This window comes from Monodon monoceros, unplaced genomic scaffold (assembly GCF_005190385.1).
Source record: "Monodon monoceros isolate NGI ecotype Baffin Bay Population unplaced genomic scaffold, NGI_Narwhal_1 Super_Scaffold_4, whole genome shotgun sequence".
NCBI classification, from domain to species: Eukaryota; Metazoa; Chordata; class Mammalia; order Artiodactyla; family Monodontidae; genus Monodon; species Monodon monoceros.
Genome location: NW_021703781.1, coordinates 9,132,544 through 9,158,839, shown reverse-complemented (window position 1 = coordinate 9,158,839; position 26,296 = coordinate 9,132,544). Strand labels below are relative to the sequence as shown.

The 26,296-nt window shown below is 36.0% G+C and overlaps 1 protein-coding gene across 3 annotated transcripts in view; it reads right to left on the bottom strand.

Annotated features, from left to right (window-relative positions):
- LOC114908648 (zinc finger protein 33B) overlaps positions 1 to 26,296 on the bottom strand; it is a 135,411-nt gene that overhangs the window by 74,728 nt on the left and 34,387 nt on the right. The window contains exon 5 of one of the 3 annotated variants that reach the window (XM_029244999.1): positions 4,510 to 4,614. The exons of 1 other annotated variant lie outside the window; for it this stretch is intronic. In XM_029244999.1, the coding sequence (XP_029100832.1) occupies positions 4,510 to 4,614 (105 nt within the window). Of the gene's footprint in view, positions 1 to 822; positions 4,615 to 26,296 lie in introns of those variants that run through there. One more of the 3 variants, XM_029244998.1, reaches the window with a different exon arrangement.

The window sequence follows — 26,296 nt, the reverse complement described above, 5'->3', positions numbered from 1 at the left end:
AAGGAAATTCCTTAGTATTTATTTACAGTAAGTTAGTATTCCTAGCTTACTGAGAGTTTCTTATTTATCACGAATGGGTGTTAGAATTTTCTGAAATGTTTTTCTGCACCTATTGATATGATCATATAATATTTCTTCTTTAGCCTGTTGACATGATGGGTTACATTAATTGATTATTAAATGTTGAACCAGTCTTGCATACCTGGATGAATCCCACTTGATCACGGCATGTAATTCTTTTTATACATTGTTGGATTCAATTTGCAGATATTTTGTTGAAAACTTCTATATCTATGTTCATGAGATATTAGTCTGTAGTTTTCCTTTCTTGTTATGTCTTTGCCTGGTTTTATAATTAGGGTAATGCTGGCCTCATACAATGAGTAAGAAGTATTCTCTCTGCTTTTACATTCTGTTAGATATCGTAGAGAACTGATACCATCTCTTCCTTAACTTGGTAGAATTCACCAGTGAAAACATCTGGGCCTAATACTTTCTAATTTGGAAGATTAACAATTGATTCAATTTCTTGAATAGATATATGCCTATTCCAGTTTATCCTTCTGTGAGTTTTGGCAGATTGTGTCTTTCAAGGAATTGGCCCATTTCATCTAGGTTATCAAATTTGTGGGCTCAGAGTTGTCCATAACATTTCTTTATAATCCTTTTCATGCTCATGGGATCAGTAGTTATGGCTCTCTTTCATTCCTGGTATTAGCAACTTGTGTCTTCTGTTTTTCTTAGTTAAACTGGCTAGAGATTTATCAATTTTATTGATCTTCTCAAAGAACCAGCTTTTGGTTTTACTGATTTTCTCTATTGGTTTCCTGTTTTCAATTACTCTGATATCTGCCCTAATTCTCATTATTCTTTTGTTTTTTATTCCTTGGACTTAATTTGCTCTTCTTTGTCCAGTTTCCTAAAATGGAAGCTTAGACTCTGTGTGCAATCTAAGATCATTTGGTTATGTAATCTTAGATTATTAGCTTAACCTAATTATTTACATAATCTGATCATGTAATTTAGTATATCACCTTTGCCCCGTCAATAAAAGCACCACTCTAGTTCTACTCTGGCCCTGCTCCAGGCTCAATCCTCCTTCTCACAGAACCAACAGTCATTAAGGGCCCAGATCTCTGGGTACATCAGACCCTTGAATTTACAGTCTAATTTACAGCCCTGAGTGTCATCTAGTCTGAGGCTTCTTTCCTGGACCCTGTCTTGGAAAGCAGTTGCTTACACAGGGTTTGGATAAATTTAGGCTGAAGGCTAGAGTATTTACATATGTATACTCAAGGCACATCATGGTTTGCGATGAACCATGGGTGAAAAGAGAAAAGGGGCAATGGGAGTAGGGCCTAGATATCGCCATGCATAGAATACATTTTATTGAACATTCTGTTATTTTGATATATAAGTTTTAAGATGTTAGACATTAGCTTTGTGGGCTTCCTTTTATTGAACTGTTGCTCCAGGCCCTGTACACATGGGAGATGTGCCTAATGTTGTTAACAACTGCTAAACTAGGAGTATCTATTTTCTATTCACAATTTCATTAAGTTCTGTTTTGTGTAGGAAACATATAGTTTATATAACATACATACCTAAGCCCTGTGAACTTAAGGGATACTTCACAGGTGTTTAATGCTGTTGCCCTAATTACTCAATTTATCTCTGCTTTTAAAAAGCTTCATATTCAAATGGTTGCCAAAATAAGGGTGGCAGAAAAGCTGTGATTATTAATACAAGGAAACTTCTTATTGTGAAATCCTGATTCCTTTATAATCTTATTGTAATACAGATTCCAGATTCCTTTTTGATTTTGCAACCTGTGAAGGTTAACTGAAATATATAAGCCATAAAATTTCATAGAAATACACACATAAACACACAGACTACCTGGTGAAATATGAATAAGGTCCGTATCTGACTTAGTAGTAGAGTACCATCAATTCCTTGCACTTGCTATGGTTATGTAACATTACTATTAGAGGAAGCTTCGTAAAGGGCACATGAGAATTTTATGTACTATTACTGCAACTTCTTGTGAGTCTATTTTACTCTTCTTTTTTTTTTTTAGTCTTTAAAGTTTTACATTGCACAATATACATCTATAAATTATAATGTTTCCTAAAAATAACTATGACATCAAAACCAAAACACAACTTCTAACTTCTAATGTTTGATTACCTCTAAAGAAAACCTTCAAGCCATATGTCTCAAATGGACAGACTTCTCCCCAACATAAATTATGACATAACCTAGTTTGTATTTTTGCTATAATTTTTACAAAATCAAAATATCTGTGAAGTTTTATGCCAGTATTAGTTACGTGACGTTCAATGGAATGTTACCTCTTAACAAGACTGTCCTATACTTGTTGCAGTCTAGAGATATGTCCCATGTCATTACTTTAGAGTAAAATAAGGCCAGTTTGTGGACGAAGGTTACTGAACATTCAGGATGTCAACAGAGCTTTCTCCATGGTGTGAATTGTCTGAAATGCTCAACATTTCTAATATTCACTTCAATCATAAGATTTTTCTCCTGTGTGTGTTCTCTGATGTACAATGAGGTTTGACTTCTGAGAGAACGTTTTCCCACATGTGTTACATTCATAGGGCTTCTCCCCTGTGTGTGATCTCTGATGTTTAGCAAGGTCCGATTTACGGTAAAAAACTTTCCCACATTCATTACATTGACAAGATTTCTCCCCTGTGTGAGCCCTGTTATGCACCGTGAGGGATGATTTGTGACTGAAGGATTTCCCACATTCATTACATTCATAAGGCTTTTCCCCTGTGTGTTTTCTCTGATGCAAAGTGAGTCCTGATTTCACACAAAAAGATTTTCCACATTCATTACATTTATAGGGTTTTTCTTCTGTATGCGTTCTCTGATGTACAATTAGAGCTGACTTATGGCAGAAAGCCTTTCCACATTCACTACATTCATAGGGTTTCTCCCCTATGTGAATTCTCTGGTGCTGAGTGAGCTGTGATTTCTGGCAGAAGGTTTTCCCACATTCACCGCACTCATAGGGTTTCTCCCCTGTATGTGTTCTGTTATGTTTAGTTAGGTATGATTTATTATAGAAGATTTTTCCACATTCATGACATTCATAGGGTTTCTCCCCTGTATGGGTTCTATAGTGTTGAGAGAGGGTTGACTTATGGCTGAAAAATTTCCCGCATTCAGGGCATGCAAAGGGTTTCTCCCCTGTGTGAGTTCTCTGATGTACCGTAAGGTCAGACTTCAAGCAGAAGGTTTTCCCACATTCATAACATTCATAAGGTTTCAACCCTGTATGAATTATCTGATGCCTGGTGAGTACTGACTTGTGGTAGAAAGTTTTCCCACATGCACTGCATTCATAGGGTTTATCTCCTAAGTGTGTTCTCTGATGTTGTGTAAGATGTGACTTCTGACAGAAAGATTTCCCACACTCAGGACACTCAAAGGGTTTCTCACCTGTATGAGTTCTCTGATGTACTGTAAGGTGTGAATTCATACAGAAGGATTTCCCACATTCATAACATTCATAGGGTTTCAGTCCTGTGTGTGTTCTCTGATGTTTAGTGAGGTCTGACTTCTGGTAAAAAGTTTTCCCACATGCATTACACTGATAGGGTTTCTCCCCCGTATGTGTTCTCTGGTGTAATGTGAGGGCTGACTTGTGGCTGAAGGCTTTCCCACATTCACTGCATTCATAGGGTTTCTCCCCTGTGTGTGATCTCTGATGTTTAGTGAGGTTTGACTTCTCCCAGAAAGTTTTTCCACATTCATTACATTGAAAGCGTTTCTCTCCCGTGTGTATCCTCTGATGTCGAGTGAGGTGTGACTTCTCCCAAAAAGCTTTCCCACATTCATTACATTCAAAGTGTTTCTCTCCTGTATGAGTTTTCTGAAGCTGTGAGAGGTACAACTTCCTCCTGAAATTATTCCCACTTTCATCACATCCACAGTATTTCAAATGTGCCCCATGATGTTTCAAAAGGGTGGACTTCACACATAAGGATTTCCCACAATTACTAAGTTCATAGTGATTTTCCTTTGGGGGAGTTATCTGATGGAACAAGAAGGATGAGTTATCACAGAACCTTCTCCCATATTCATCATATTCACAGTCATTCCCTTCAGTGATCTCTCTTTTGTGTGCATACAATACTGCCTTTTCAAGGAAGGTTTCTCGATATATGCTATATTCAAAATTTTGCTCTAAAGTTTGAATCTTCTCAAGCTGAACAGGATCCTCATTATGACTGACCGTTTTCCCATTTTTAAAAAATTCACTTTTTTCTCTAGTGTGAGTTTTCTCATGTTTAATATTGAGTAGCAATTTTCCACAGGCATTAAATTCATCAGTCTTTTTTCCTAAATAGTTTTTCTTATTGATAACGAATTCTGAAACATAGTTGAAGTTCATTCCACATGAGTCACACCCACAGAGTATTTTTCTGGAAGGAAAAGAATCTGTGTCCAAGTTAAGTGGTTTTCCTATTACATTACCTTGTTCTTTAGTCAGCATTTTGTTATTGATGAATACAACTTCCCACACATGTTTAGGCTGGTTTTCTTGGCTCTTTTCTTTCATGTGATCAGTCTTCCAGACTTCTAGAAACAAGAAAAATTAATCTCATCACATGAACATTAACACATTTCTTATGGAACGAGACCTATATACTATATACAAATGCCCTATGTTGTTTGTAGCTGACTTTGCTTTCTTGTCTATTCTCCAGGGATGAAAATAACTGCAAGTATGTATTTTTTCTATTTCTAGGGTTTCAGGTGAAAATACAAATGCAAGAAAGAAAAAGGCCAGTATAGTGGAAAAAGGGAGAGGAAACTTATTAGAACACATACATTTGGTTTCCAACATCTGAGGAATAACAGAAACTCTTTAAATTTGAATCTCTCCATGAATCCTCCAAAAAACTAAAAAGATCAATATAAGGAGAACAAATAAAAGTACCAACAACAATCCATGACTTTGGCACAACTAGGAGATACAGAATACTACTAACTTCATATCACCACTAAGTAAGGAAATAAATATTCAAATACAGAAGAAACTGAGATAGAGCCCATATCTACGAAAAGAGTCAGCTGGAGACTGTGGTAAACACATGTAAAACAAGAGACAGAAAACTTAGAGGTGATTAACCACAAATAAAAATTACTCCCATGACTTTAGGACTTAAATTACAAAGAGTCAGATACAGACTGAATTGTGTCCCCCTCCCAAATTCCTATGTTGAAGCCCTAATCCCCAGTGTGGATGTGCTTGGAGACAGAGCCTTTAAGGAGGTAATGAAGGTTAAATGAGGTCATAAGGGTGGAGCACTAAGCCGATGGGAATGGGATACTTATTAGAAGAGGAAGGGACACCAGAGCTCACTTGCTCTCCATATGTACACAGAGAAAAGGCCATGTGAGGACACAGTGAAAAGGTGCTGTCTGCAAGCTGAGGAGAGAGGCCTCACCAGAAACCAACCCTGTTGGCACCTTCATCTTGAACATCTAGTCTCTAGAATGTGAGAAAATAAATATGTTTTGTAAGCTACTCAGTCTGTGGTATTTTGTTATAGCAGCCCAAGCAGACTAACAGCCCAAAAAGAAAACAGACTCGACTGAAATTTTAATAAATAGCAATGGAAAAAAAAAAAGGCATAAAAGCAGCAAAAACACAACAAGAAAAAACTAAAAAAAGAAAAAAACTGAATAAGCAAGTAAATTCTGGATAAAAAAAGGTAGTCTAACTGTTAGTGGGAATGTAAGTTGGTGCAGCCACTATGGAGAACAGTATGAAGGTTCCTCAAAAAGCCAAAAAATAAAGTTACCATATGATCCAGCAATCCCACTCCTGGACATATATCCAGACAAAACTATAATTCAAAAAGATACATGCACCCCTATGTTCATAGCAGCACTATTCACAATAGCCAAGACACGGAAACAACCTAAATGTCCATCAACACAGAAATGTATAAAGATGTAGTACATATATACAATGGAATACTACCTCAGCCACAAAAAAGAATAAAATAATGCCATTTGCAGCAATATGGATGGAACTAGAGAGTATCATACTAAGTGAAGTAAGTCAAAAAGAGAAAGACAAATACCATATGACATCACTTATATGTGGAATATAAAATATAACACAAATGAACTTATCTACGAAACAGAAATGGACTCAGAGAACAAAATTGTGGTTGCCAATGGGGAGGGGGTTGGGGGAGGGATGAAGTGGGAGTTTGTTGTTAGAAGGTGCAATCTATTATACATAGTGTGGATAACAACAAGGTCCTACTGTATAGCTCAGGAAACTATATTCAATATCCTGTGATAAACCATAATGGAAAAGAATATTTTAAAAAATGTTCATATATGTATAACTGAATCACTTTGCTGTACAGCAGAAATTAACACATCGTAAATCATCTATACTTAAAAAATAAATTAAAAATGAAAATACAGAAAAGCAAATGGAAAAAATAAACACCTATAATTTCACCATCCAGAAAAAAATGTAGTCTGTGAAACTATAATAAAAAAAATTAAAACTGTATGTACGTGTGACTGTAGTCTCTAAAGACAAAAAATAGGGACTTCCCTGGTGGCGCAGTGGTTAAGAATCTGCCTGCCAATGCAGGGGACATGGGTTCGATCTCTGGTCTGGGAAGACCCCACATGCCACGGAGCAACTAAGCCCGTGAGCCACAACTACTGAATCTGCACTCTAGAGCCCATGAGCCACAACTACTGAGCCCATGTGCCACAACTACTGAAGCCCGTATGCCCTAGAGCCCGTGCGCCACAACTACTGAAGCTCACACGCCACAACAAGAGAAGCCACCGCAATGAGAAGACCACGCACTGCAATGAAGAGTAACCCCCTGAGGCTTCCCTGGTGGTGCAGTGGTTGACGGTCCACCTGCCGATGCAGGGGACACGGGTTCGTGCCCCAGTCCGGGAGGATCCCACGTGCCGCGGAGTGGCTGGGCCCATGAGCCATGGCCGCTGAGCCTGTGCGTCTGGAGCCTGTGCTCCGCAGCGGGAGAGGGCACAACAGTGAGAGACCCGTGTACCGCAAAAAAAAAAAAAAGTAGCCCCCACTCGCCACAACTAGAGAAAGCCCGTGCACGGCAACAAAGACCCAGCGCAGCCAAAAATAAAATAAAATTTAAAAAAATAAAGAGGAAAAAATAGAAAATAATGGAATAAATCTAAAATTAAAAACCATAATCTGAGACAATTGTCCAGAGATAAAAGACCTAATCCACATATTCAAAATGACCACCATGAACCTGGAAAAACTGAGCTGCAAGAGTCCTAAGACATACCTTAGTAAAATTACTAAAATGAAGAAAAATCCTCTGGACAAAAAGACTAAGTCTCAACAAAAACATAAATGTAGGTTTGGCAATAAACAAAACAAAGCTCAGTGGAGCACCACTTTCAAGAAAAGGAAGTGGGAGTCAAGCAGTTTTATCCTTTATTTATAATCCTTTAAGTAAGAAGCTATGGAAAAAGGCAAACCAGTTTAGATATTCACAAAGTTAGGTAATAACTGTAATCATGAAACCTTCTAGAAGAGAACAAACTTCAAGCAACTGAGATCTGACAGGAGACACTGGCAGAAAAACTGAACAATGACTACATTTAACTGTAGCTCTACAACTAAAATAAGGATGAAAACAAGGACAGAATAATAACATGTAAATGTTACATGTCCTGGTGAAACAGAAATAATGTAATTTAAAAACTACAGGAAATAGGAGAGAAAAAAACAGGAAATAAGAATAAGCTCAGAAATAGCCACAAGAAAAATAGTCTAAAGGATGTCAATAAAACCTGAAAAATCAAATAGAGGGTTAAGTAAGGAAACGGGTAACTAATGCCATTATATCAGTATAAAAGTAGAACGAAAATTCAGAATTTCCTAATTGCCTCCACTCCAAAAAGAACAAAGGAAAAAGACCAAATAGAAAAATTCAGTAAATGTGATAGACTCATTAAATGTAACAAGACAAAACTGAGACCAAACATACGAGTCATACCAATAAATACGAATGAGCTTAACTCACCAATAAAACCAAAACGATTTTCAGAGTGAGTCACAGACAAAACCGAAATCTACACTGTAGAGGGAAAACACCCTTAGGGAAAATGACACAAAAAGGCTAACAACAAGGGGATGGACAGTATCATTCCAAACAAAGGGAAACAAGAAGGAAGCAGAGGTGCAATCTTGATATCAGGAAGGACAAAGAAACACTTTACAATGCTAAAATCTCTAACTTTGAGTGCAGAAATAACAGTTATGAGTACCTACACAGACCAAACAACTTTATGAAGCAGAACTCAGAGAAGCAAGGAAAAACAGAAAAACGCTAATACGAAAAGTATTTAAAGACGGATTAAAGCAAAGAGTGAGGGGTATAGAAAACTTAAATATAATAATTACACACATATTACAAATTCATATCTAATTTTATAATATCAAAGCTTGTAACAGAAAATATACACATCTCAAGTGTACATGAAACATTCACAAAAACTGATACAGATAACATGCATGGGTAATAATACAGTAAAGACAGAAATTAATGGGGAAGAATGACCTTTCATCTGGACCTGAAAAACAACTCTGTAGTAAACTGCTCTTTGGTGAGAGGGGAAACACAAACCAAAGCTGAAGAAGTTCTAAAACGAAAAACTAATAAAAATATTACTTATGAGGATGTATGGGATACATGTACTGGTCAGAAGGAATTTCACAGCATTAGATATTTCTACCAATGAAAAAAGAAAGAATGAAAACAACAATTCTTGACTCAAAAAAACTAGAAAAAGACAATAGTAGTGTAAAAGAACGTAGAAAGTATGAAGGAAATAATAATGGTAAAAACAGATAAATAATAAATTTAAAATAATAAAGAAAAAAATCTCATCTTTAAGGTCTAGCAGTTTTATTAAGGTATGTCTTAGGACTATTTAAGGTATGTTTCCCCAGATTTCTGGTGGTCTCTTTGAATATGTGAATCAGGTCTTTCATTTCTGCACAGTTTTCTTAGATTAGAAGTTAATGAAACAAACAGAAAAAAAGAACACATTAAGTCAAAAGCCTGGTTCTTTGAAAAAACTCACATAGGCAAATCATTGCCTAACCTAATCAACAAAACAAGGGGGAGAAATCTCAACTATACAAAACAAGAAATGATAAGGAAGAAACAATCACTGAAACAAGGTATGAAGAAATCTTAAAAGACTCTTTTTGTACAACTTGACACAAACCCATTTGAAAGAGAAAAAGTAAATAACTTCCTAGGAAAATACAACTTAATCAAAATTTACCCTGGTAGAGACAAAAAATATAAACAGAAAAACTTCCACATAAGAAGCAGAAAATAGCAAGTTTGCCTAAGCAGTAGAATAAGCACCTCTAAACCTTTCACCCAGATTCACAAATTGTTAAACTTTTGCCACATATGCTTTATCTTTCTCTATATAAACCCTTCTTAACCATTAACTTTTAGTTAAATACTAACATCATGACCCATTACTCCAAGTACGTCAGCATTCTATCTCCTAAGAATAAAGGCATGGTCACACTCAAGGAAATTGTACCCTGATAATGTATCATCCATTATACAGTCCATTCAAGAAGAGCAGTATCTCTCAAAATACCTATGTGGTTTTCAGCTATATAAATACCTTCCTTTCACTGAAAAATCCTCCAAAAACAGAGGTATTGCTATCATGAAACTGGATTTCATCAAAATTGTTTTATTTAAAAAATTTCCACATACATTCTGAAATTTATTGAAATATTATGCTATATTTCTTTGACTTATTTTTTTCACTCTAAGTTTCCAAAATTCATCCACACTGTTGTACACAGATATATATATAAGACCACTGTGAGAATGTACTGTAATTTACATACTGATACCCCTATTTGATGGATAGTCTTGTTGATCCTAGTTTTTCTGTTATTATGAACAATATAGAGACATTCTTCTATACATCTCTGGTGAATATTTGGAAAAGTGTCCCTAAAGCAGTGCTACTCAAAAGTGGGGTTTGCATATCGCTGCCAGCCAATATATGTATATAACAAGGTGTGATGACATAAATAAACTGAGAGCAACCATTTAGAAACTTTCACAGCAATCTCAAAATAGCTTCAGTGAGGCACAGCTGATGAATCAACTGAATATGTTTAAACTATATAATTTGATAAGTTCTGACATAATATATATGAATGGATTTATTTCTGGGCTCCATATTCTGATCGACTCCTCTATGTGTCTTTCTTGATGCTAACACCACACTTTTTTTTTTTTTTTTTTTTGCGGTACGCAGGCCTCTCACTGTTGTGGCCTCTCACGTTGCAGAGCACAGGCTCCGGACGCGCAGGCTCAGCGGCCATGGCTCACGGGCCCAGCTGCTCCGTGGCATGTGGGATCTTCCCGGACCAGGGCACAAACCCGTGTCCCCTGCATCGGCAGGCGGACTCAACCACTGCGCCACCAGAGAAGCCCCACACTGTCTTGTTTATCATAACTTTATAATAAGTCTTGAAATCAGGCAGTGTTATTGCTACAACTTAGCTTTTATTTTTCGAAGTTATTTGTTATTCTAGCTCCTTGGCACTTCTATATGAAGTTAAGAATCAGCTAGTCAATTACTGTAAGAAAACCTGCTGGGACTTAGATTGGGATTGTTCTGAATCTACAGGTTTTTTTTGTTTTTACAGTTCTTTTTAATGAGAAAAATGTTAAACTATATTGAGCACTTGGATACATGAACATGTATCATATATAAATGTATACACGTACAGAACGTGAAGGTATCTCTCTCCATTTATTTAGGTATTCAATTTCTCTCTGCAATGGTCTATAATATTCAGTGAGGTCTTTCACATCTTTGCCAGATACATCAGCCAAAAAAATATTTTTCACGCTATTGCAAATAATACTTAAAAATTTTTCATTTTCCAATCGCTGGTAGTATATAGAAATAAAACTGATTTTTGTATATTGATTTTTATCTTGCAACCTACATGCACTTAAAAGTTTTAGTCTTTTTTTTTTTTTCTTGTAGATTCCATTCTACATAATCATTTTTTTGTGAATAAAGACAGTTCTACTTCTTTTCCACTCTGGCCTCCTTTTCTTTTTCTTCCCTGATTACACTAGCCAGGTTACATTATATTAATGAGTGTGAATAGACTATTTGTCTCATTCCTGATATTGTTAAGAAAACTATTCAGTTTTCAAATATTAAGCACAACATTGGTCAGTTTTCTATAAGATGCCCTTTATTTTATTCTTCATTTGGGAGCTTTCATCAGGAATGCTGGATTTTGTCAAATGTTTTTCCTGTATCTACTAAAATGATCATATAGGTTTTTCTTTTGTTTAGTTTTAAAATACGAGGTAATAACTGCATAACTGATGGGGGACAGTGCAAAATGAAAATGTGGGGCCACTTGGTCAAATATCATAAACAAAATTATACTTAAAGCTATTAAAATTATGCTTTAGTCAAAGTATTTCATTACTTATAAGACTCAATAGATATAGTGATAGAGAACTAAGTATATAAACTTACAAACTGCAAAACAGACAACATGGGCTAAATTTCTGATACACTATTTCAAAACATAAATTTTAATATATCTAGAGATAAAGATTCTTGAGAAACAGTTTTCTGAAACTAACTCTCTAAAATAGGTATATGTAAGAGTTTAATTTTATATATTTTTGAATTTTTTTCCTGTGATGAGAATACTTAGGATTTATTCTTAACAACTTTCATATATAACACACAGCAGTGTTAATTATATGTATCATGTTGTACATCACATCCCTAGTACTTATTTATCTTATAACTGGAAGTTTGTGTCTTTTGATTGTCTTCATCCAATCCACCCCCCACCCCACCCCCACCTATGGTAACCACAAATCTCAGCTTTTTCTATGACATTGTCTGTTTTTGAAATATAATTGACCTATAATGTCGTGCTAGTTCCTGTTATACAACATAGTGATTCGATATTTTTATAAACTTCAAACTGATCACAAAGATAAGTCTAGTTATATTATGTCACCATACAAAGATATATATAGTTATCGACTATTTTCACCACACTATACATTTCATAACTGTGACTCATTTATTTTGCAACTGGCAGTTTGTTCCTCTTATTAATCTCCCTCACCTAATTCTTTCCTCTCCCTACCTCCCTCCCCCCGCTGGCAAACACCTGCTCTCTGTTCTCTGTAACTCTCTTTCTGTTTTGTTTGTTCATTTGCTTTGTTTTTTTAGATTCCATATATAAGTGAAATAATACGACTTCATCTTTGTCTGACTTATTTCACTAGGCATAATACCCTCTAGGTCCATCCATGTTGTTGTAAGTGGTAAGATTTCATTTCTTAGTGGCTGAGTAATATTCGTGTGTGTGTGTGTGTGTGTGTACTACATCTTTATCCACTCATCTATTGATGCGTGCTTAGATTGCTTTCATATCTTGGCTATTGTAAATAATGATCCAATAAACACAGGCACATATAGCTTTGCAAATTAGTGTTTTCAATTTCTTCAGATAAATACCCAGAAGTGGAACTACTGGATCATGTGGTAGTTCTATTTTTAAATTTTTGAGGAATTTTCATACTGTTTTCCATAGTGGCTATACCAGTTTACAGTCCCACCAACAGTGCACAAGGATTTCCTTTTCTCCACATCCTTGTCAACACTTGCTATTTGTTGTCTTTTTGATAAAAGCCATTCTGACAGGTGTGAGGTGATAACTCATTGTAGTTTTGAGTTGCATTTCCCTGAATGATTCATGATGTTGAGCATCTTTTCATGTGCCTGGAAGCCATCTGCATGTCTTCTTTGGGAAAATGTCTATTTAGATCCTCTGCCCATTTTTAAATCAGCCTGTTTGTTTTTTGATGTTGAGTTGTGTGAGTTCTTCGTATAGTTTGGATATTAACCCCTTGTCAGATATGTGGTCTTCAAATACCTTCTCCCATTCAGTAGGTGGCCTTTTCTTTTTGTTGACAGTTTTTTTCACTGTGCAAAACTTTTTAGTTTGATTAGTCCCGTTTATTTGTTTCCCTTTCCTCAGGAAACAAATCCAAAAAAATATTACTAAGACTGATGTCACAGAGAATACTGCTTATGTTGTCTTCTAGAAGTTTTATGGTTTCAGCTCTTACATTTAAGTCTTTAATCCACTTTGAATTTATTTTTGTGCATGGTACAAGAAACAGGCAAGTTTGATTCTTTCGAATACAGCTGTCCAGTTTTTTTAAAACTGTTTGTTGAAGAGGCTGTCTTTTCCCCATTGTATATTCTTGCTTACTTTGTCATAGATTAATTGACCATATAAATGTGGGTTCATTTCTGGGCTCTATTCTGTTCTATGGATGTATGTTTCTGTTTTTGTGCCAGTACTATACAGTTTTGATTACTGTAGTTCATCAGTATAGTTTGAAATCAGGAAGCATAACACCTCCAGCTTTTTTTCCCCTCAAGATGCTTTTGGCTATTTGGGGTCTTTTGTGCTTCTATACAAATTTTAGAATTATTTGTTCTAGTTCTGTAACAAATGCCACTGGTATTTTGATAAGTATTGCATTGAATCTATAGATTGCCTTGGGTAGTACGGTCATTTTAACCACTAATTCTACCATGGGCATGGTATGTCTTTCCATCTGTGTAATCTTTAATTTCTTTCATCAGTGACTTTTAGTTTCCCAAGTACAGGTCTTTTACCTCCTTAGTTAGATTTATTCCTAGGTATTTATTCTTTCTGATGCAATTGTAATGAGACATTTCTTAATTTATCTTTTTCATAGTCCGTTGTTAGTGTATAGAAATGCAACAGATTTCTATTGCAAAATTTGTATCGAATTTTGTATCCGACAACTTTACCAAATTCATTGATGGGCTCTAATAGTTTTTTGGCAGTGTCTTTAGAGCTTTCTATGTATAAATACCATGTCACCTGCAAACAGTGATAGTTTTACTTCTTCCTTTCCAATTTATACTTTTATTTCTCTTTCTTGTCTGACTGCTGTGGCAAGGACTATCAATACTATGCTGAATAAAAGTGAGAATGAGCATCCTTGGCTTGTTTCTGATCATAGAGGAAATGCTTTTAGCTTTTCACTGCTGAATATGATGTTAGCTGTGGGCTTATCATATATGGCCACATCCCTCTGCACACACTTTGAGAGTTTTATTGTGAATGGATGTAGAATTTTGTCAAAAGCTTTTTCTGCATCTAGTAAGATAATCATATTATTTTTATTCTCCAATTTATTACTGTGTTGTATCACACTGATTGATTTTTAGATACTGAATAATCCTTGCATTCCTGGGATAAATCCCACTGGATCATGGTGTATGATCCTTATAATGTACTGCTGAATTCAGTTTGCTAATATTTTGTTGAGGAATTTTGTATGTATATTTATCAGTGATAATTTTTTTGGGGGGATATCACTGACTGGTTTTGGTATTAGGGTGATGCTGATCTCCTAGAATGCATTTGAAAGCATTCCTTTCTCTGTAATGTTTTGGAATAGTTTGAGAAAGATAAGTGTTAACTCTTCTCTAAATGTTTGGTAGTATTCACCTGTGAAGGCATCTGGTCCTGGACTTTTGGTTTTTATGATTTTTCTAAAAAATTACTGATTCAATTTCATTACTGCTAATTGGTCTGTTCATATTTTCTATTTCTTCTTGGTTCAGTCTTGGGAGACTGTACATTTTTAGCAATTTGTCCATTTCTTCTAGGTTGACCAAGACTTTAATTTTAAATGTAAATTTATACAATAGCATTTTAATGTTTCCTCTGACACTTCCTATAATCTGTACAAGAAACCAAAAATGGCTTCAGGATTTGTATATAATTCAAAACACCTGTTTATGCAGTCTATTGCTGTATCTTCAAAAACAAGTTAAAAGGGCTTCCCTGGTGGCACAGTGGTTAAGAATCTGCCTGCCAATGCAGGGGACACAGGTTCAAGCCCTGGTCTGGGAAGATCTCACATGCCGCGGAGCAACTAGGCCCATGAGCCACAGCCACTGAGCCTCGCATCTGGAGCCTGTGCTCCGCAACGAGAGGCCGCAATAGTGAGAGGCCCGTGCACCGCGATGAAGTGGCCCCCACTTGCCGCAACTAGAGAAGAGCCCTCGCACAGAAACGAAGACCCAACACAGCCAAAAATAAATTTTAAAAAAGTTAAAAGTAATTTCAGGGCTTCCCTGGTGGCGCGGTGGTTGAGGGTCCTCCTGCCGATGCAGGGGACGTGGGTTTGTGCCCCGGTCCGGGAAGATCCCGCATGCCGCGGAGCAGCTGGGCCCGTGAGTCATGGCTGCTGAGCCTGCGCGTCCGGAGCCTGTGCTCCGCAGCGGGAGAGGCCACAACAGTGAGAGGCCTGCGTACCGCAAAAAAAAAAAAAAAAGTAATTTCAAAACTGACTTCCCTGTTCATAGTTGGTTCATCCAAAATTACATATGAAAATAATATTCTTTTCCATCAAGTTTAATTTCTATTTCTAAACCTGTGACACCAGCTTTGCAATGTAGCAGTTGTTTTCAAGACCAGAGTCTACACTCTGAAGAATTCTAGTGACTACCTGGTACACCCTAATGCACCATCTATGAGTATGCTTTTATTCTGTAATACCTTATTGACTATGACTACTGCCTGCGTACCAGAGTACAGTCCCAGTACTTAGCCCAGAAAGTTAATATTTTATGCACGTGCTAAAGGGATAGGCTCCAGGGAGAAGAAGCAAGCTAGCCTCCCGCTGGGGGTTCTCTCTTGGGCCTGCAATCATTGCACTACTGCTCTGGTTCTGCTGCTGCTATCACCAATGAGGACGTGGGTCTTGGTCACCCACTCAGGAATACAGGACACCAGACTGCACCAAGCAGCCAGACCAAAAGCTTAGTGAGCACACTGCCATTCAATGTATCCTGTCTGTTCACACATAATGCTCCACTGTCCCATGAGACTTGCCACACAAATCACAAGTTCAAAGACAAAACTGTTAGGAATTTTGAGATGGCAACTGCAGAACATTAAACCAAGTACAGGGCCCCTTCTGAGAGTGCAGTACTGTGTTACTAAACAGGCTGCATATCCATGAAATTGGCCTTTATACAGAGAATTACACTGACTGCTTTCCAAATGTCAAAAAAGCCTTCCTAGGATTAATTCCACTTGGTCATGATGTTGAGTCTTTTAATATATTTTTGGTTTCTAATTGCTAAAATCTTATTTAGAGTTTTTGCATTTATGTTCAAAATACACACTGGTCTGTAGCTTCTTTTCTGACAATGTCTTTGTCTAGTTTTGGTATTAGGGCAATGCTGGCCTCAAAGAATGAATTTCCAGTATAGCCTCCTCCTGAATTTTCTGGAAGCCATTTAGGTAGAATTGGTATTATTTCATGTCTGGCAGAATTCACTAATAAAGCCATCTGGACCTGGGATCTTCTTTGTGGAATCGTTATCTATTTCCTTTGGAGTAAGCTTTGGTAGTCATTTATTTGAAGGAAACTGCCCATTTCATCTAAATTGTTGAATTTATAAAGTTACAGGCCCAATACTCCCTTATTTTTCCTCATAATATCTGTACAATTTTTAGTGATATCACCACTCCCATTCTTGATATCAATAATGTTTCATCTAGAAGTTTATCAATTTTACTGGTCTTCTCAAAGAACCAGCTTTTGATTTCACTAATTTTCTCAACTATGTTCTCTATTCATTGTTTTCCACTTTGTTTTTTATTACTTCATTTTTTCTGCTTACTATGGGTTTAATTTGTTCTTTTTTTCTGGATTTTTAAGGTACAAGCAGCTGAAGCGACTGATTTGAGAATTTCCTTCTTATCCAACACAAATTTCACATGTGTATGTTGGATATATATTCCCATATGCATGAAATTTACATTATATATTAAATATATAAAATACACTACATGTATGCCACATACACAGAATTCCATATATATTTCTCTGAGATATACACACACAAAATTAATTTGATTGCCTAAGAAGAAAGGTCCCAAATCAATTACCTTAGCGGCTTCCACTCTAAAAAACCTGAAAAGAGCAAATTAAATCCGAAAGTAAGCAAAAGAAAAGAAGTAATAAAGATCTGGATGGAAAATAATGAAATCAATGAAATATTATATCAATTTTATGTTACCTATATAAAAAAATCTTATATGTAAATTTCCCACAAATTCTTTTTCCTTTTTTTTTTTTTTTTTTTTGGCTGTGCCATGCAGCTTGCAGGATCTCAGTCAGTTCCCTGACCAGAGACTGAACCTGGGCCATGGCAGTGAAAACCCGGAATCCTAACCACTAGGCTACCAAGGAATTCCCACCCACAAATTGTATTTTCATTAAAAGTTCAATATACTTTCTAATTTCCCCTTTGAATTCTTCTTTGAACCATGGGTTATGTAGAGGTGCGTTACTGAGTTTCTAACTGCAGTTGACTCTTGAACAATGCAGGGGTTAGGGGCACTGACCCTTCACACAGTTGAAAATCCACAGGTAACTTTACCATCAGCCCTCCATAGCCAGGGTTCCACATCCATGGATTCAACCAACAATGGACCACGGAGTACTGTAGTATGTAGTGAAAAGAATCCAGTATAAGTGGACCTGTGCAGTTCAAACACATGTTATTCAAGGTTCCACTGTATTTAGGGATTTTACAAATCTTTCTGTTACCGATTTTTAATTGAACTAGATTTAACTCTATTTTGGTAAGAGAAGATAATTTAAATGACTTGTATCCCTTTAAATTTATTCAGACTTGTTTTATGTCCAAAAATGTAGTAATCTACCTTGGTAAATATTTATGTGTCCTTAAAAAGAATGTGTATTCCACTGGTTTGGGGAGGGGAGGAATACTTTATAACTGTCAATTAAGTCAATTTGGTTATTTAGTGTTGTTCAAGTCTACTATATCTTTATGCTCATTTGCCATTTCCTTCTTCTATTGGTTACTGGGAGAGAGAGGCTGAAACATCTGACTATAATTATGGATCTGTCTCCTTCAAGTTGTATCAGTTTTTCCTTCACACACTGAAAAACTTTAATAGTGGCATTAAAGTCTAGGATTGTTAAATTCTTTTGATAAATTTAATCTCATCATCATTTTAAAAATCGTTTCACTAGCAATATCCTTGGCTTTGAAATGTATTCCATCTGATACTGACACAGCACTGCAGCCTTTTAAATAAGTATTCATTCCAAGGTGCGTTGCTGCTCACTCTGAGGCAAGACTTTTCTAAGTATTCTACCTAACACTCTGTGAATTACGACTTTTTCCACTCTGGCTGGTGAGAACAGTCCTTTTCCGGGCCCTCTGTGAGAGCTGCACTGTGTCTTCCAGTTATTTTCAAATTCTCTTTAATTTCTTCACTATATGAGCTGATCAATATTCTGCTGAATACTCAAGGACAATCCACTGTAGATATCCAGACTTTTCTCTCTGTGCAGTTACTGCCTATTTTGTCCTCTATCCTGTGAACCGTAAGCAGCTTTAATCTCTTTGGATTGTCAACTCCAATTCCTAATTTAGCGAGAGTGCAAGGCTCTATCAGGGTTCAGTGACCTGGTAGAGTTATCATAGACCTCAAGTCCTATGTTTTCTGGCTCTAAGTAATTTCTGCCGTTGGTTGGTTGATGACTACTGTCTTGAAATTCACTGTTTCATTTACTTTGTCTGATCGTTTTGGTTGTTTCAGATAGGATGGTAAATCCAGTCCCTATTATTCCATCTTGGCTGGGTGTGGAAAATTTTTTTTTTTTAGCAGAAACTTTAAAGCATAATTTTATATTTGAATCTAATACAGGAATACCTCATTTTACTGTGCTTCACTTTACTGAGATTCACAGATACTGCAGTTTTTACAAATTTGTGGCAACAAATTGTAAAAGGAAGGTTTGTGGCAACCCTGCATCACTGTCATTTTTCCAACAGCATTTGCTCACTTCATGTCTCTGTGTCACATCTGGTAATTCTTACAATATTTCAAACCTGCCACCAGCAAAAAGATTATAACTCACTGAAGGCTCACATAATGGTCAGCATTTTTTAGCAATAAAATATTTTTAAATTAAGATACATATATTGGCTTTTTTAGACATAATGCTATTGCACACTTAACAGTCTACAGTATAGTATAAATAAAACTTTTATATGCACTGGGAAACCAAAAGATTGTTATGACTCACTTTACTGGGATATTATCGCTTTAGTGGAACCAAACCCACAATATATCCAAGGTATGCCTGTAATAAAAAAAGCAAAGCCTATATTTTGTATGTCTTTGCTCTGTATCTTTTATGTTTTATGAAAATATTTATCAATAATATATTTTAAATCTTTAAAGAAAACAGAAACACCAGTTCCTCATCACAGTTTGAGATATAAAAGTGTATCTCAAGGATATAAGTATAAAACTAGATCAAAGGGAATGTGTATATTCAACTATAAAAGGTAATAAATTGTTTTCCAACGTGATCTGGCCATAGCACTGAATAAAAACATTCATTTCTCTGCACTATAAACAATATTTGGTATTGTTAGACTCTATAATTCTTTTTATTTAAATAGATATAAACTGGTATTTAATTCTAGCCTTATTATGCATTTCTCTACTACCAATGAAGCTTTGCATCTTTGCCTTATGACCATTTTTAAAAAATTGAGCTGTATTTTTATATTAACTTATAAGAGGCTAACATTCATCACATTTTTGAGTATTTGCTATGTGTATTATTCTAGGAAGTGGAGACATAGCTGAAAAGAAAACAGGCAAAATCTCTGCTTTCATGAACCTTACATCCCAGTGGAGAGACACAGTAATGATACATGTAAGTAACACACTACATGCATTAACTGCAATTTAGAAAACTATCCTATCTTTTGACAATGATTTGCAGTGCCAGATCTATCCAAAGATCAAGTTCCCATACATGGAGAGGTCATCTTCTGGGCTCTCCTTGAACCAAACCAACAAAGCAAATTACCACAGGCTTGTTATATATCTCAATCATTTTCTGGGTTCTAATTTTTTAAGGGGTAACTCGACTTCTTGAAAACAAAAACAAACACAACAAAGTTCATAGGAACTCCAATTAGAATTAATTGAATAGATACATGAATTTAGAGAGGAATACATCTTTATGATGTTGGCCCTTCCAGTGATCAGCCAGATACACATATTCACAAATATGAAGCTTCTTTAAGTTTTTCAGTAACATTTTATATTTTTTACATAAAGGTATTCCATGTATGTTTAAAACAAGCTATCAGAAACATACACACATTTCCTACTGATCGTAAAACACACTGTCACTTTGAGAAAAGCAGAACACTGTCCCAGCTCCTGGCTCCAGTGCAATGGTGCACTGCTTTCACCCAGAGATAGAGGCAGGCCATAAGAAGAGAGAACTCAGAAGCTCTTCTCAAGAAAATTCACTTTGTGTGGAACAGAGTGTAGGTAAGTTCAAGCCTAAGGTCACCACTGAAAACAATGAAATTTCAGTGATAAGTAATTAAGAGGCAAGTAGCTCCATGAGAGCAAAAAGCTAAGCCACAGACCAACTAAAAATATACCAGAAGGAACAAGGGAGACAGACAAGTAAGAAGAGGCATCTAAAGCTATTGGATTTGTTCCTATCTACCAAAAAACACTCATGTAAATACACTCATACACCCAGATTTCCTACAGTAATAATTTTCTTATATTTTCTGGGAGGTGATTTCCTAAATGGTGACATGAAGGGCAACATCAAAGACTACCATCTGAAAGGGGCTCAAATTTAATTGGACCAATCTGTACAGCAATATATGATGCAGGACATTGTTGGAAACAGCAGAGCAATCAGTTAATTAGTAGAGACTAATAAAAAGAAATGAAATTGGGTCATTTGTAGATATGTGGATGGACCTAGAATCTGTCATACAGAGTGAAGTAAGTCAGAAAAACAAATATCGTATATTAACATATATATGTGGAATCTAGAAAAATGGTACAGATGAACCTAGTTGCAGGGCAGGAATAGAAACGTAGATGTAGAGAACGGACGTGTGGACACGGGGAGAAGGGGAGGGTGGGATGAATTGGGAGATTAGGTTTGACATAAATGCACTACTATGTGTAAAACAGATAGCTAGTGGGAACCTGCTGTATAGCACAGGGAGCTCAGCTTGGTGCTCTGTGACAACCTAGATGGGTGGGATTGGGGGTGGAGGGAGGGAGTTCCAAGAGGGAGGGGATACACGTATACATATAGCTGATTCACGTCACTGTACAGCAGAAACTAACACAACATTGTAAAGCAATTATACTCCAAGAAAAAAAGAAAGGGACAGGAAAAAAACCAAAACACAACAATTAGTAGAGGAGGCTAAATGCAAGGTGTGATACCAACAGAGGCAGACAACAAAGAGATCAGCGAAAGAGATTATATTAATCAGGATTCTGCAGAGAAAGAGAACCAATAGGAGATACATATAGATATATACATACATGTATATATCTATCTACAGATAGATACAGAGAGAGAAAGAGAGGTTTATTAAAAGAAATTAGTTTATGCAGTTAAGGCCAAGAAGTCTCACATCTGCTGTCTGCAAGGTAGAGAACCAGGGAAGCCAGTGATAATTCCCTAGTCCAAAGGTCTGAGAACTAGGGGAGCCCATAGTATAACTCCCAGTTGAGGTCAAACGCCTGAGAACTAAGGGGCTGCTGGTATAACTCTCAGAGTCTGAAGACCAAGAACCAGGAGCTCTGATGTCTGAGAGCAGGAGAAGATGGACATCCCAGCTCAAAAAGAAACAATGTGCCCTTCAACTGTCTTTTTGTTCCATTTGGGCCCCAAAAGACTGGATGATGCCCACGTTGGTGAGGGTGGGTCTCTTTACTCAAGTCTAGTGAATCAAATGCTAATGCTTCCAGAAACACCCTCCAAGATACATCTAGAAATAATATTTTAGCAGCTACCTAGGCATCCTTTCAGCCACTCAAGTTGACATGTAAAATTAACCATCACTGAGACACTCAATGAGCACTCTGTTAACATCATTGTCATTCTAAGAACAGTGTATATGCCCAAGGCAGAGCTCTGTGACAAGTGACATCAGAGAGAGCACACTGTGGGAGAAAAAGATTTCACTCAGATAGTCCAGCCAAGTCACTAAACAAATATTGATAAGTCAGCAAAAATAACAAGCTCTGCAGAGAAAGAAGGAATCACCATGAGGGTAGGTACAAAATATTATCTAAAGTATTTTTTTTAAATTACAAGACATACAAAGAAAGAGGAAAATTCCACATATAGTGGAAAAATAGCAGAACTAGAAAGAATGGAAACCGCCTGAGAGAGGATGCAGATACTGGACTTAGCAGACCTCAAAACAGCTATTATAAATATGTTCAAAAAACCACCAAGCCTAAGGAAGTAAATATTGGTATGAAGACACCTCGTCACATAGAGAGTAAGAATAAAGAGAGAGAACAAAATTAAAATTCTAGATTTGAAATTTATAATAACTGCAACAGAAATTCACTGGAAGGGCTCTAAAGTAGATTGAAGCTTACAGGAAGAAGAATTAGTAAACCTGATGATAGATCAATCAACAAAATGCAATCTAAAGAACAGAGAGAAAAGAGAATGAACAAAAGCCTCAGGTAAATGAAGGACACTGTTAACTACATTAACATTCATAATGGGAGTACCAGAAGAAGAGAAAAAGAGCAAGGAGCAGAAAAAGTATTCAATTAAATGATGGCAAAAATCTTGCAAACGTAAAAAAAAATATTAATCTGCAAATTCAACAAGATAAACTCCAAATGGGTAAACACAGAGATCCACGCCAAGAAGCAGCAGGTAAAAATACTTAAAAAACAAATACAAAACTTCATAAGCATCAAGAGAAATTCAACTATTAACATACAAGGAACTCCAATAAGATTAACACCTGACTTCTCATCAGAAACAACAGAGTCCATCCAGGAAGTGGGATGACATATTCAGTGTGCTGGGGTAAAAAAATCTGCCAACCAAAATAGCAGAAATATTGAAAACTGAAGATGAAATAAATCCACAGATTAAAAAACTAAAAGAAAGCAAAAACAAAAAACCAAACAAGAACCCACTGCTACTAGACCAGCCTTACAAGAAATAAATTCTTCAGACTGTAAGCAAGTGATCCTAGTCACTGGTTCAAATCCACAATGTCGTAGGTAAAAGTAATTACGTAATTTTAAAGGATGGTATAAAGGCAAATTTCTTCCCCTAACAATTTTACCAAGGCAGTGAATAAGTCAGCATGTATGTAATTGTATTGTAGTGCTGGGCCTGTAGCATATAAAAATGTAACATATTTGACGATAAAGCAAAATGAGGCAGAGGGACAAAGCCTTGTTGGAGTAAGGAAATGACCCTGGATGGTAATGTGAATCCACAGGAACAAATGAAGCAGAAATGGTGAACAAGCAAGTTAATGTAACAGACCATAAATACATACTTGCTATCCATTCTTGTCTCAGTCCCTTTAAGAAACTTCAAATTATATAAAGTAATAAGTACAACAATGTATTGTTGGGATTTAAGCATATTCAGAGGTACTATGTACAGAAGTAATAACACAAAAAGAGAAAAGAAAATATAGAGCTATATATGAGTAACATTTCTATACCTCACTGGAGGTAAGGTAGTATAAACCTGAAGTCATTCTGAAAAGGTAAGAATTTATTAAGTAAATCCTACAGCAACCACTAGGAAAATAATTTTTTAAGTAAAATTATCATTAAAGGAATCAACATGCTATACTAAAATATACCCACTTGATGAAAAAGAAGGCAGTAATAAAAAGAACACAGGCTCAAAAAGGCACATGTAAACACCAAAAAGTAAAACAGCAGGTGTAAATCCAACTATATGAATAATAACAAATTTGGAATGCACTGAAAAATCCAGTAAAAAGACAGCAATTGTCAGGTTGAATAAAATGTGAGAATCCAAACACATGCTGTCTACAAGAGATACTCTTTATATTCAAAGCTACAAATAGATCGAAAATTTTAAAAACAAAAAAACATATAACAAGTATACAACATCTATAAGGCTAGAGTGACTATGCTAATACCAGACAAAATACACTTTACCAAAAAAGATGTTACTAGAGATAAGGAGGAGCACTATATAATGATAAAAAGTTAACTGATAAAGGAGACATAAATCTAAGCGCATATATGCTGCTAACAACACAGTTTCAAAATGCATGAAGTGAATACAGAATTGAAAGGTGAAACACACACATCAACAATAATAATTAGAGAGTTTAAATCCCACTTTCAGTAATGCATAAAATAACTGGGCAGAATATGAAGAAAAAACAAACAAAAAAGAAGGCACGAATAGCACTATAAAGCAACCAGATCTAACATTCATAAATACAAAACTCCACCCCAAAGTCACAGAATACACATTCTTCAAAAGTACACATGAAACATTCCCCAGAATAGATGTAAAAAGATTCTGCCAGCATGATGGAAGGAAATTACAAATCAATAATACAAAGGAATTTTGAAAATTCACAAATAGGAGCAAATTAAATAACACATCCCTACATAAAAGAGTCAAAAAAGCAGTAAACAAGGGAAATTAGAAAAATACTTTGAGATGAGTAAAAATGAAGACAAAACATACCAAGATTATGAGACACATGTAAACCAGTACTTATAGGGCAATTTATACCTGCAAATAACACTATTGAAGGAGAATGATCTCAAATCAATAACATAACCCTCTACCTTAGAAAAACAGGGGGAGGAAAAAGCAATACAAACTCAAGGCAAGCAGAAGGAGGGAAATGAGATTAGAGTAAAAATTAATGAAACAGAGAATAGAAAGAAAATAGGTAATTCTTTGTAAGGATTAACAGAACTGACAAATCCCTAGTTAGATTGACAGAGAAGATTCAAATTACTTATTACAGATGAAAGATGGTATATACACTAGGGATATAATACACTAACATTACAAAATTGTAATATTTTATACATTACAAAACCAAAAATAATTGTAAAGAAATGTTATGAACAATTATATGCCAACAAATTAGATAACTTTAATGAAAGGCAAACATTCCTGAAATTAGGAAAAACTACAGAAAGTGACTCAAGAATAAACAGAAAAATTTGGAAAAACCTATAACAAGTAAAAACACTGAATTAGTCATTTTAAAACTTCCCATAAAAGGGCTCAGGTTCAGATGGTTTCACTGGTGAATTTTACCAAACACTTAGAAAATAATTAATATTAATTATTCAAAAAAATGGAAAAGATCACTTCCTAACTCATTCTATGAGCCCAATATTACTCTGGTACCAAAATCAAACATCAGAAGATACAACTACAGATCAATATCCAAGAATACTAAGGTCAACATATTATGAGTATTGAAGACCCACAAATCCTCAACAAAACACTATCAAATTTTATCCAGTAACGTATAAAAAGGATTATAAAGGATGACCACGTGGAACTTACCCCGCTAAAGCAAGGTAGGTTTATCATTTGAAAACAGTAAATGAGTGGCAACTCTGTGCTCTCCTAACTCACTCCACCTGGAGGGTGACTTCTCTGCACTCTCCCTGTGCCTCACTCCAGCTCATGGGTATCTTCCAGAAAGGAACGTCCACACTAGTCTTGTACCCTGACTGCTGCAACTGCTACAATCTTAGAGAGACACCTCTAAGATCACCTGGCTCTGGTGGCTAGCAAGGCTTATACCTGTGGTCCCACAGAATTATATATCTGCACTCTTTAAAAGGTACTGCCTGAGGGTCTGGCCTCCAATCAGCCGCAATCTAGATTCTGAGTGAGATCCTCTGCTTTGGGACACTGATAGGTCTTGGAACACCCTCACATATTGGGAGCCACTAAAAATAAATTAGGCTGTTTAAACAATAGGAAAGTTTTAAAGGACAACCAAGAGCTAGGGCAGAGTTGAAGAGTAAAACATATCTCTTACATGAGACTACTCCTTCAAGAGAGGAGAGAGGCTATTTTATCTAATGCATAGAAACCAACACAGACCACAAGGATTCAACCCCAAAGAGGATATAATGTTTGTAAATACTTATGCACGCAACACAGCAGCACCTAAATATAAAGGAAATATTAAGAGACCTAAAGAGAGAAACTGATGGCAA